At 43.4% G+C, this 14258-nt stretch overlaps 1 protein-coding gene across 1 annotated transcript; it reads left to right on the forward strand.

Annotated features, from left to right (window-relative positions):
- The first annotated feature begins 12158 nt into the window (after positions 1-12158).
- Positions 12159-13597, forward strand: LOC119296915 (splicing factor U2af large subunit A-like). Its single transcript, XM_037574923.1, has 5 exons — positions 12159-12253; positions 12399-12443; positions 12547-12609; positions 12716-12916; positions 13074-13597. The coding sequence occupies exons 1-5, from the start codon at positions 12200-12202 to the stop codon at positions 13209-13211; spliced, it is 501 nt and encodes a 166-aa protein (XP_037430820.1). The 5' UTR covers positions 12159-12199; the 3' UTR covers positions 13212-13597.
- Positions 13598-14258: the final 661 nt, after the last annotated feature.

Below are 14258 nucleotides of genomic sequence, written 5' to 3' on the forward strand. Positions count from 1 at the left end.
CTATTTCATGGAATTAGTCTTCTTCTTAGCGGGATTTCAGGCAAGATGGCCATTGCCTTGGATATCACTACTATCTTTGCTTTGCTAGTTGTCTCAGTGCTATCCCTATGTCTCGATCCCTACCACTTGTCTATCAGCCTACCAAATTGCCATGAAACAACCTCTAACCTTTCGCCATCCCAACAAACTGGTTTGGCTATGTTACCGCTTTTCTCAGCCCCTCTTATAGCGTTGCTAGTTGCAGCTGCAGTGCAGGTTGTTCCATGTTGAGACATGTATATCATGGGATATCAGAATATCTGCTATTTAATTAATACATATATATATATATATATATATATATATATATATATATATATATATATATATATATATATATATACTTGGTTGTGTGTGGCAGGCTCGGCCTTTTGCCTGGTGTTTTGTTCCATTCATACCGCCCTAGTTGGCGTCATACCGATGTTATGTCCCATGATAAGCGCTCCTAACATGTGTGAGTTTTATGGGGACCCCTGATCACTCATTTTAGAATAAAATGTTGGGTTTCGTAGTAATTTCAAAAATTTTCCTACGCGCACACAGGATCATGTAATGCATAGCAACGAGAGGAGAGTGTTGTCTACGTACCCAACGCAGACCGACTGCGGAAGCAATGACACGACGTAGAGGAAGTAGTCGTACGTCTTCACGATCCAACCGATCAAGCACCGAAACTACGACACCTCCGAGTTCGAGCACACGTTCAGCTCGATGACGATCCCCGGACTCCGATCCAGCAAAGTGTCGGGGAAGAGTTTCGTCAGCACGACGGCGTGGTGACGATCTTGATGAACTACAGCAGCAGGGCTTCGCCTAAACTCCGCTACAGTATTATCGAGGAATATGGTGGCAGGGGGCACCGCACACGGCTAAGGAATCGATCACGTGGATCAACTTGTGTCAACTTGTGTGTTTAGAGGTGCCCCTGCCTCCGTATATAAAGGAGGAGAGGAGGGGAGGCTGGCCGGCCAAAGAGGGAGGCGCAGGAGAGTCCTACTCCCTCTGGGAGTAGGATTCCTCCCCCCAATCCTAGTCCAACTAGGATTCCTCGGAGGGGAAGGGAGAGAGGGGGCCGGCCACCTTCTCCTAGTCCTAATAGGACTAGGGGAGGGGGAAGAGGCGCAGCCACCTTGGGCTGCCCCTTTCTCCTTTCCACTAAGGCCCATGAAGGCCCATATGGCTCCCGGGGGGTTCCGGTAACCTCCCGGTAACCCGGTAAAATCCCGATTTCACCCGGAACACTTCCGATGTCCAAACATAGGCTTCCAATATATCAATCTTTACGTCTCGACCATTTCGAGACTCCTCGTCATGTCCGTGATCACATCCGGGACTCCGAACAACCTTCGGTACATCAAAATGCATAAACTCATAATATAACTGTCATCGTAACCTTAAGCGTGCGGACCCTACGGGTTCGAGAACAATGTAGACATGACCGAGACATGTCTCTGGTCAATAACCAATAGCGGGACCTGGATGCCCATATTGGCTCCTACATATTCTACGAAGATCTTTATCGGTCAGACCGCATAACAACATACGTTGTTCCCTTTGTCATCGGAATGTTACTTGCCCGAGATTCGATCGTCGGTATCCAATACCTAGTTCAATCTCGTTAACGGCAAGTCTCTTTACTCGTTCCGTAATACATCATCTCACAACTAACATATTAGTTGTAATGCTTGCAAGGCTTATGTGATGTGTATTACCGAGAGGGCCCAGAGATACCTCTCCGACAATCGGAGTGACAAATCCTAATCTCGAAATACGCCAACCCAACATCGACCATTGGAGACACCTGTAGTACTCCTTTATAATCACCCATTTACGTTGTGACGTTTGGTAGTACCCAAAGTGTTCCTCCGGTAAACGGGAGTTGCATAATCTCATAGTCGTAGGAACATGTATAAGTCATGAAGAAAGCAATAGCAACATACTAAACGATCAGGTGCTAAGCTAATGGAATGGGTCATGTCAATCAGATCATTCTACTAATTATGTGACCTCGTTAATCAAATAACAACTCATTGTTCATGGTTAGGAAACATAACCATCTTTGATTAACGAGCTAGTCAAGTAGAGGCATACTAGTGACACTCTGTTTGTCTATGTATTCACACATGTATTATGTTTCCGGAAAATACAATTCTAGCATGAATAATAAACATTTATCATGATTATAAGGAAATAAATAATAACTTTATTATTGCCTCTAGGGCATATTTCCTTCAGTCTCCCACTTGCACTAGAGTCAATAATCTAGATTACACTGTAATGAATCTAACACCCATGGAGCTTTGGTGCTGATCATGTTTTGCTCGTGGAAGAGGCTTAGTCAACGGGTCTGCAATATTCAGATCCGTATGTATCTTACAAATCTCTATGTCTCCCACCTGGACTAGATCCCGGATGGAGTTGAAGCGTCTCTTGATGTGTTTGGTCCTTTTGTGAAATCTGGATTCCTTTGCCAAGGCAATTGCACCAGTATTGTCACAAAAGATTTTCATTGGACCCGATGCACTAGGTATGACACCTAGATCGGATATGAACTCCTTCATCCAGACTCCTTCATTTGCTGCTTCCGAAGCAGCTATGTATTCCGCTTCACATGCAGATCCCGCTACGACGCTTTGTTTAGAACTGCACCAACTGACAGCTCCACCGTTTAATGTAAACACGTATCCGGTTTGCGATTTAGAATCGTCCGGATCAGTGTCAAAGCTTGCATCAACGTAACCTTTTACGATGAGCTCTTTGTCACTTCCATATACGAGAAACATATCCTTAGTCCTTTTCAGGTATTTCAGGATGTTCTTGACCGCTGTCCAGTGATCCATTCCTGGATTACTTTGGTACCTCCCTGCTAAACTTATAGCAAGGCACACATCAGGTCTGGTACACAGCATTGCATACATGATAGAGCCTATGGCTGATGCATAGGGAACATCTTTCATATTCTCTCTATCTTCTGCAGTGGTCGGGCATTGAGTCTTACTCAATTTCACACCTTGTAACACAGGCAAGAACCCTTTTTTTGCTTGATCCATTTTGAATTTCTTCAAAATTTTGTCAAGGTATGTGCTTTGTGAAAGTCCAATTAAGCGTCTTGATCTGTCTCTATAGATCTTAATGCCTAATATGTAAGCAGCTTCACCGAGGTCTTTCATTGAAAAACTTTTATTCAAGTATCCCTTTATGCTATCCAGAAATTCTATATCATTTCCAATCAGTAATATGTCATCCACATATAATATCAGAAATGCTACAGAGCTCCCACTCACTTTCTTGTAAATACAGGCTTCTCCAAAAGTCTGTATAAAACCAAATGCTTTGATCACACTATTATTCCAACTCCGAGAGGCTTGCACCAGTCCATAAATGGATCGCTGGAGCTTGCACACTTTGTTAGCTCCCTTTGGATCGACAAAACCTTCTGGTTGCATCATATACAACTCTTCTTCCAGGAATCCATTCAGGAATGCAGTTTTGACATCCATTTGCCAAATTTCATAATCATAAAATGCGGCAATTGCTAACATGATTCGGACGGACTTAAGCATCGCTACGGGTGAGAAGGTCTCATCGTAGTCAATTCCTTGAACTTGCCGAAAACCTTTTGCGACAAGTCGAGCTTTGTAGACAGTAACATTACCATCAGCGTCAGTCTTCTTCTTAAAGATCCATTTATTCTCAATCGCTTGCCGATCATCGGGCAAGTCAACCAAAGTCCATACTTTGTTCTCATACATGGATCCCATCTCAGATTTCATGGCTTCTAGCCACTTTGCGGAATCTGGGCTCACCATCGCTTCTTCATAGTTCGTAGGTTCATCATGATCTAGTAGCATGACCTCCAGAACAGGATTACCGTACCACTCTGGTGCAGATCTTACTCTGGTTGATCTACGAAGTTCAGTAGTATCTTGATCTGAAGTTTCATGATCATTATCATTGGCTTCCTCACTAACTGGTGTAGGTGTCACTGAAACAGTTTTCTGTGATGAACTACTTTCCAGTAAGGGAGCAGGTACAGTTACCTCGTCAAGTTCTACTTTCCTCCCACTAACTTCTTTCGAGAGAAACTCCTTCTCTAGAAATGATCCATTCTTAGCAACAAATGTTTTGCCTTCGGATCTGTGATAGAAGGTGTACCCAACAGTTTCCTTTGGGTATCCTATGAATACACATTTCTCCGATTTGGGTTCGAGCTTATCAGGTTGAAGCTTTTTCACATAAGCATCGCAGCCCCAAACTTTAAGAAACGACAACTTTGGTTTCTTGCCAAACCATAGTTCATAAGGCGTCGTCTCAACGGATTTTGATGGTGCCCTATTTAACGTGAATGCGGCCGTCTCTAAAGCATATCCCCAAAATGATAGCGGTAAATCTGTAAGAGACATCATAGATCGCACCATATCTAGTAAAGTACGATTACGACGTTCGGACACACCATTACGCTGTGGTGTTCCGGGGGGCGTGAGTTGCGAAACTATTCCACAGTTTTTCAAATGTACACCAAACTCGTAACTCAAATATTCTCCTCCACTATCAGATCGTAGAAACTTTATTTTCTTGTTACGATGATTTTCAACTTCACTCTGAAATTCTTTGAACTTTTCAAATGTTTCAGACTTATGCTTCATTAAGTAGATATATCCATATCTGCTCAAATCATCTGTGAAGGTGAGAAAATAACGATATCCGCCACGAGCCTCAATATTCATCGGACCACATACATCGGTATGTATGATTTCCAACAAATCTGTTGCTCTCTCCATAGTACCGGAGAACGGTGTTTTAGTCATCTTGCCCATGAGGCACGGTTCGCAAGTACCAAGTGATTCATAATCAAGTGGTTCCAAAAGTCCATTAGTATGGAGTTTCTTCATGCGTTTTACACCGATATGACCTAAACGACAGTGCCACAAATAAGTTGCACTTTCATTATCAACTCTGTATCTTTTGGTTTCAACATTATGAATATGTGTATTACTACTATCGAGATTTAGTAAGAATAGACCACTCTTCAAGGGTGCATGACCATAAAAGATATTACTCATATAAATAGAACAACCATTATTCTCTGATTTAAATGAATAACCGTCTCGCATTAAACAAGATCCAGATATAATGTTCATGCTCAACGCTGGCACCATATAACAATTATTTAGGTCTAATATTAATCCCGAAGGTAGATGTAGAGGTAGCGTGCCGACCGCGATCACATCGACTTTGGAACCGTTTCCCACGCGCATCGTCACCTCGTCCTTTGCCAGTGCCCGCTTATTCTGTAGTCCCTGTTTCGAGTTGCAAATATTAGCAACAGAACCAGTATCAAATACCCAGGTGCTACTGCGAGCATTGGTAAGGTACACATCAATAACATGTATATCACATATACCTTTGTTCACCTTGCCATCCTTCTTATCCGCCAAATACTTGGGGCAGTTCCGCTTCCAGTGACCAGTCTGCTTGCAGTAGAAGCACTCAGTTTCAGGCTTAGGTTTAGACTTGGGTTTCTTCTCTTGAGCAGCAACTTGCTTGCCGTTCTTTTTGAAGTTCCCCTTTTTCTTCCCTTTGCCCTTTTCTTGAAACTAGTGGTCTTGTTAACCATCAACACTTGATGCTCCTTCTTGATTTCTACCTCCGCAGCTTTCAGCATTGCGAAGAGCTCGGGAATAGTCTTGTTCATCCCTTGCATATTATAGTTCATCACGAAGCTCTTGTAGCTTGGTGGCAGTGATTGGAGAATTCTGTCAATGACGCAATCATCTGGAAGATTAACTCCCAATTGAATCAAGTGATTATTATACCCAGACATTTTGAGTATATGCTCACTGACAGAACTGTTCTCTTCCATCTTGCAGCTATAGAACTTATTGGAGACTTCATATCTCTCAATCCGGGCATTTGCTTGAAATATTAACTTCAACTCCTGGAACATCTCATATGCTCCATGACGTTCAAAACGTCGTTGAAGTCCCGATTCTAAGCCGTAAAGCATGGCACACTGAACTATCGAGTAGTCATCAGCTTTGCTCTGCCAGACGTTCATAACATCTGGCGTTGCTCCAGCAGCAGGCCTGGCACCCAGCGGTGCTTCCAGGACGTAATTCTTCTGTGCAGCAACGAGGATAATCCTCAAGTTACGGACCCAGTCCGTGTAATTGCTACCATCATCTTTCAACTTTGCTTTCTCAAGGAACGCATTAAAATTTAATGGAACAACAGCACGAGCCATCTATCTACAATCAACATAAACAAGCAAGATACTATCAGGGACTAAGTTCATGATAAATTTTAAGTTCAATTAATCATATTATTAAAGAACTCCCACTTAGATAGACATCCCTCTAATCCTCTAAGTGATCACGTGATCCAAATCAACTAAACCATGTCCGATCATCACGTGAGATGGAGTAGTTTCATCGGTGAACATCATTATATTGATCATATCTACTATATGATTCACGCTCGACCTTTCGGTCTCCGTGTTCCGAGGCCATATCTGCATATGCTAGGCTCGTCAAGTTTAACCTGAGTATTCTGCGTGCGCAACTGTTTTGCACCCGTTGTATTTGAACGTAGAGCCTATCACACCCGATCATCACGTGGTGTCTCAGCACGAAGAACTTTTGCAACGGTGCATACTCAGGGAGAACACTTCTTGATAATTTAGTGAGAGATCATCTTATAATGCTACCGTCAATCAAAGCAAGATAAGATGCATAAAAAGATAAACATCACATGCAATCAATATAAGTGATATGATATGGCCATCATTATCTTGTGCTTGTGATCTCCATCTCCGAAGCACCGTCATGATCACCATCGTCACCGGCGCGACACCTTGATCTCCATTGTAGCATCGTTGTCGTCTCGCCAATCTTATGCTTCCACGACTATCACTACCGTTTAGTAATAAAGTAAAGCATTACATCGCGATTGCATTGCATACAATAAAGCGACAACCATATGGCTCCTGCCAGTTGCCGATAACTTGGTTACAAAACATGATCATCTCATACAATAAAATTCAGCATCATGCATTGACCATATCACATCACAACATGCCCTGCAAAAACAAGTTAGACGTCCTCTACTTTGTTGTTGCATGTTTTACGTGGCTGCTACGGGCTTAAGTAAGAACCAATCTCACCTACGCATCAAAACCACAACGATAGTTTGTCAAATAGACTCCGTTTTAACCTTCGCAAGGACCGGGCGTAGCCATACTTGGTTCAACTAAAGTTGGAGAGGCAGTCGCCCGCAAGCCATCTCTGTGCAAAGCACGTCGAGGGAACCGGTCTCGCGTAAGCGTACGCGTAAGGTTGGTCCGGGTCGTCTCGTCCAACAATACCGCTGAACCAAAATATGACATGCTGGTAGGCAGTATGACTTGTATCGTCCACAACTCACTTGTGTTCTACTCGTGCATATAACATCAACATCATTAACCTAGGCTCGGATGCCACTGTTGGGTTTCGTAGTAATTTCAAAAATTTTCCTACGCGCACACAGGATCATGTAATGCATAGCAACGAGAGGAGAGTGTTGTCTACGTACCCAACGCAGACCGACTGCGGAAGCAATGACACGACGTAGAGGAAGTAGTCGTACGTCTTCACGATCCAATCGATCAAGCACCGAAACTACGGCACCTCCGAGTTCGAGCACACGTTCAGCTCGATGACGATCCCCGGACTCCGATCCAGCAAAGTGTCGGGGAAGAGTTTCGTCAGCACGACGGCGTGGTGACGATCTTGATGAACTACAGCAGCAGGGCTTCGCCTAAACTCCGCTACAGTATTATCGAGGAATATGGTGGCAGGGGGCACCGCACACGGCTAAGGAATCGATCACGTGGATCAACTTGTGTCAACTTGTGTGTTTAGAGGTGCCCCTGCCTCCGTATATAAAGGGGAGAGGAGGGGAGGCTGGCCGGCCAAAGAGGGAGGCGCAGGAGAGTCCTACTCCCTCTGGGAGTAGGATTCCTCCCCCCAATCCTAGTCCAACTAGGATTCCTCGGAGGGGAAGGGAGAAAGGGGGGCCGGCCACCTTCTCCTAGTCCTAATAGGACTAGGGGAGGGGAAAGAGGCGCAGCCACCTTGGGCTGCCCCTTTCTCCTTTCCACTAAGGCCCATGATGGCCCATATGGCTCCCGGGGGGTTCCGGTAACCTCCCGGTAACCCGGTAAAATCCCGATTTCACCCGGAACACTTCCGATGTCCAAACATAGGCTTCCAATATATCAATCTTTACGTCTCGACCATTTCGAGACTCCTCGTCATGTCCGTGATCACATCCGGGACTCCGAACAACCTTCGGTACATCAAAATGCATAAACTCATAATATAACTGTCATCGTAACCTTAAGCGTGCGGACCCTACGGGTTCGAGAACAATGTAGACATGACCGAGACATGTCTCTGGTCAATAACCAATAGCGGGACCTGGATGCCCATATTGGCTCCTACATATTCTACGAAGATCTTTATCGGTCAGACCGCATAACAACATACGTTGTTCCCTTTGTCATCGGTATGTTACTTGCCCGAGATTCGATCGTCGGTATCCAATACCTAGTTCAATCTCGTTAACGGCAAGTCTCTTTACTCGTTCCGTAATACATCATCTCACAACTAACATATTAGTTGTAATGCTTGCAAGGCTTATGTGATGTGTATTACCGAAGAGGGCCCAGAGATACCTCTCCGACAATCGGAGTGACAAATCCTAATCTCGAAATACGCCAACCCAACATCGACCATTGGAGACACCTGTAGTACTCCTTTATAATCACCCATTTACGTTGTGACGTTTGGTAGTACCCAAAGTGTTCCTCCGGTAAACGGGAGTTGCATAATCTCATAGTCGTAGGAACATGTATAAGTCATGAAGAAAGCAATAGCAACATACTAAACGATCAGGTGCTAAGCTAATGGAATGGGTCATGTCAATCAGATCATTCTACTAATGATGTGACCTCGTTAATCAAATAACAACTCATTGTTCATGGTTAGGAAACATAACCATCTTTGATTAACGAGCTAGTCAAGTAGAGGCATACTAGTGACACTCTGTTTGTCTATGTATTCACACATGTATTATGTTTCCGGAAAATACAATTCTAGCATGAATAATAAACATTTATCATGATTATAAGGAAATAAATAATAACTTTATTATTGCCTCTAGGGCATATTTCCTTCATAAAACTCTTCCAGCAAGGCCCAACTTTGATTTTAAAATTTGTCAACATAATAATACTGATAACTTGTTAACGAGTAGGGAGTTAGCGCTACCCCCGGATTAGTTCAACATAAGCACGTGGACTAGCGCAGATGGTGTTGGTCCAAAACGAGCAGCCTGCAGGGCCACCGCGGGGAAACTCGGGGACTGGTTTTACTTGTAGCTTGTCCCATCCAGTCGTGTCCTGAGAACGAGATACGTGCGGCTCCTATCGAGATTGTCGACACGCCGGGAGGTCTTGCTGATTTAGTTTTACCTTTAACGAGCGACTTGTCCACTGGGATTCCTTACCGTAAGCATCGTATTATCATTGTGTGAGGATGTTCCATTGGATGCGTGTGGTAATTTATAATGGACTACTTGGAGCACCCCTGCAGGGTTAAATCTTTTAGGAAGTCGTGCTCGCGGTTATGTGGCAACTTGAAATTTATAATATCCGGTTGTAGAGAACTTGACACTAAATCCTAACTAAAATACACCAACCACGTGAGTAACCGTGATCGTCTCTTTTCGAGGGAGTTCGGGAAGAGAACACAGTGGGTTATGTTTTACTTGTAAGTAGTTCAGAATCACTTCTTAATCATTACTGAATGCGACCGATTATGCGTAGTTCACTCTTCTTACTCTTGTACTCGTAAGCTAGCCATCATACAAATGCTTAGTGCTTGCTGCAACCTCATCAATTATCCATTACATACCCATTAGGCTTTGCTAGTCTTGATACCCATGATAATGAGATTGCTGAGTCCTCGTGGCTCACAGATTACTACAACAACAGATGCGGGTACATGTAATGCGATGATCTGACGTGATAGTGATGCTTGCTTGTTTTTGAGTTCTTCTTCTCCTTCTTCTTCTTCGATCAAGGGATGGGTTCCTGGTTGGTAGCCTGGACTAGCAGGGTGAATGTTGTTCTTGTTTTTCATTTGTAGTCAGATTTTACTCTTCTGTATGATTTTTCCTCTTTTTGTATTGATGTATTCATATGGCAAGAGTATGCCTTTGTATGTATCCCTATCTATGTTGTACATGGTATGATGTAATGATATCCATCTTGAAAATCGTCTTCAATATGCGCTTCTATCCTTGGTAGGACATTCGAGTTCCTCGAGGATAGGACCGCATATTGGGCGTGACAACGCTGATCAGGGCATGGATAACTTTGATTAAGGGCGGCGAGTGGGGAGGGGTGCCCTGTGCGCTCCGATATAGCGCGTAGGTCGCTGGGAAGTGACCTAGCGCGTACTCCCTCTCGCGCTGTGCTGTTTCAATGGGCCGGCCCATTTCGGGGTTTCACCCCCAACCGGTTTTGGGAAGGTTCTGGAACCTTCTCTGAATAGGGATTTTCTGGTTTATTTCGGTTTCTGATTTCTTTTCATTTTTCTTTTCTTTTTGTTCCTTTTCTGTTTTCTTTACGTTTTTCTTTCTTTTATGTTTTCTTGTTTGGTTTTCATTCTTTTTTAATTTTGCGAAAATCTTTTGAATTTGCGGATATTCTTTAAATTCACAAATTTTTTATTAAATGATGACCATTTTTAAGTAGTGATTTTGCTTTTACAAATTCGTGAACAGTATCTTAGATCATGAACATTTTTTAAAACTCACAATAATTTTTTTCGAAATGTGAACATTTTAAAAAAATCATGAATATGTTTTTAAATTCGCGAAACATTTTTCTCGAAATCTTGAACATTTTTGAATCATGGAAATTTCATAAATTCACCACCAATTTTGTTGAAATCATGAAATATTTTAAAATTTGTGATCATTTTATGCAAATACGTGAACATTTTACTGAATTCACGAACATTTTTTGAAATCATGAACGTTTTTTGAAACCGCGAACATTTTCTGAAATCATGAACCATTTTTTAAATCATGAATATTTTTTGAAATCAAGATTTTTTTGAAATCATGATCATTTTTTGAAACCGTGAACACTTTCTGAAATCATGAGCCTTTTTTGAAATCAAGAACATTTTTTGAAATCGCGAACATGTTCTGAAATCATGAACATTTTTTGAAATTCACGAACATTTTTAAATTCATGAACGTTCACTTGAACCATGATTTTTTTGAATTCCCAAACATTTTTAAATTCATGAACAGTTTTTTAAAAATTCATGAACGTTCACTTGAACCGTGATTTTTTGAATTCCCGAACAATTTTTTGAAATCATGAATATTTTTGTGAATTTGTGATTATTTCATTCAACATTCGTAACTTTATCTGAAATTTAGAATCTTTTGATACCCCAAATTATTGAAAAAGGAAATAAATAACAGGAAAAGAAGAAGAAAAGTGGGTGGCGTCCCGGCACGCACATGGGTCGGCCCAGATGGGTGCCAGGGGAGGGGACCGGGGGGGGGGGGGTGCGTGTTGGCTTGGTTCCCAGCGCGTTATGCGCCCTATAGGCGCTCTCGGGCACCCTCCATGGGGACCGTCTTGTTCGGATGTCCCCATAGCGACCGTTTCGGCGCCAATCCGGACGGCCTATGTTGCGCGAGTGCAGATGCTCTAAACTAAGCAATACTCCCTTCATTCCACAATATAGTATTGGGCCCGATTCCATTCAAATTCAGTGGTATAATTTTCGCTCCCGCCGCAGTCGATCTCGTTGGTTAAATTTATGCTTAAATTTAGATCTTGGAAAACGCAGGCGCACCAGATTGTGAAATGGAGGGACTATCAAATATAACTGTTTGCACCACCGTGTCCGAGAAATACAAAACACAACCGACTCGTATCTGAAATCGGGCCCCCAGCGTCATATCATATTGACAAGAACAGCCCAAATTCCCCGTCTCCACCCAGGGCCGGGGCGATCTCATTTTAATCCTACGCGATCCGATCGACCAAGCTGCTCACGAACATACGGAATCGCCGCCGCCGCCGCCGCGTCTCATGGCCAACCACGGGGATCTCTCCCCGCCGACCGACAGCCGCTCCCAGCAGCAGGTTCGCATCTCCCGCCGTTTCCTCGCATACTATCGGTTGCTTTCACTCCCAGGGATTTCCCCACGGGGAGAAACAAATGCGTATATCCGCTTATGCTAGCTTGAACATGATGACATATTCTGACTTCCAATTTTGCATCTTTCAGCCGATTCCAGTCTTGTACCAGTCACGGTACGCCAAAACACCTGAGGTATACATACATACATACATACATACATCTTACAGATATGGCTTGATTCCTTTAATTCTTCTATCTACTTGTACTACTGATATGATATTTGTGCGCGCTGCAGGGCACTCCGCTTTCCTTTGTGCTCTACTACACGCCACTTCCTCCAAGTACTGCCACTCCTCCGGTAATTCCTACTAATTCACCACCTCCTCTTGTTCTTTCACGTGTCCAAGTTCAAGAATTTGTTCAGTAGGATCAGTTTCTCACCGACGATCTATCTGATTAAGCAGAGCCCCGTGCACGAAGATGGAGCCACAAGGGTGCTCTGTTTGACCCGCATGTTTTCACCCGATCGGCTCGCGGACGATGTGTATTACCGCAACTTCTGCTGGTGGATGACGGTAGAAGGGCAGAGACACGGTGGTAAACTGGTGAGAGCCGTGGTCCCACGGCCTGACCCCAGCGGTGCTCCGGTCCCCGGAGTTGGCAAGGTGAGGGACTACAGTTTAGTCTCTGATTTATACTCCCTCTGTAAAAAAATATAAAAGTGTTTAGATCATTACTGGAGTAGTAGTTTATTTCGACAGAAGATGAGGTGAGATCTCGTAACAGGGGGAAATTAATCAGCCTTTTTGTATTGCATTGCAGGTGTTTCTCGAGTACGCGGATCTCGACAGCTCAACACATTCAAAGACGATGTTGCACTTGACGTGGTTTCCCGGGAGGCAGGTGATTGCCGTGTTCTACCCTGAGGACAAGTTTGCTGATGGCAACTACGACGGATAAAACGTGATTATTCCCCTGTGTGTGGCTTTTACGCTCGATATGCTGTCAATGACATTGAGCTATGGGCTCGCCGGTTTTGCTGTCCTCACCGCAGTAATGTTGCTTGGAACCATGGGTCAGCCGCACCTATACTCGGTGCCGTACATCGGCTCACATCATGTTCGGGGATTTGTGCCTAACGCCCATAATATTTTATGACAAGAATCATCAACCATTGTTTAATAGCCCTAGTGTTCCTAATAAACCTACTGCATGGAGAGTGCCATAAGGAATAAAATAGAAACTTTGCATCAGTGCATGTAGTTTTCTCCATGTGGTCAGCACTGTTCAACATTTTGTATTGCCTTATTATGTGCAACATCATTGTTTTTGTTTTTTTACATGTCTGTGCATCAACATGGTTATTTGGGTCATCTATATCTTTTGAATAATTTCTTGAAAAATAAAATCGTAGCAACAAAAGGATAGAGATGGTTATGTGAAAGCACATGAAATCTTTCTTTTTTTGACAGCACAAGAGTTATTTTCTTCTAAGAACGCAAAAGTATCCTTTTTGCATGAAAAAATAACATGAACACACACACAGAAACATCGATGTACCATGCGTACACTGTAGCCATTCTATAAATAAATAACCAAAAATATACTAATTGCTTTATTTGTATGGGACAACCAGGAGGGGAAGCAGCACTGGGGCACCTGCTTGGGCCCACATAGATTCAAAAAAGAAAGGATGTAGGCCTGGTCCTTTCTAGAATTAGCCTAACCTTTGAAGTTTGAGTGATAAGCTGGTGTGTATCCCCATGAAAGCAGTATTAATCAAACGGCACCGAGCGTGGGTGCAGGTGGACCATGGTCCTGAATCTCGCCTCTCGTCCTCACCGATAGGGAGGCTCTCCACTCGGGGACAAATTTCATAATTTCCCGCCTAAGCGGGCTGTAATGTTTTCTTTCTGTTCCCCACCTTGTAACCTGCTCATGATGGCCTCGGCCTAACATTATGTATGCCTCTTCCAGTTGCCAATATAAAAAACGGTGGGGAGCCTG

Source organism: Triticum dicoccoides, chromosome 5A, assembly GCF_002162155.2.
Source record: "Triticum dicoccoides isolate Atlit2015 ecotype Zavitan chromosome 5A, WEW_v2.0, whole genome shotgun sequence".
NCBI lineage: Eukaryota > Viridiplantae > Streptophyta > Magnoliopsida > Poales > Poaceae > Triticum > Triticum dicoccoides.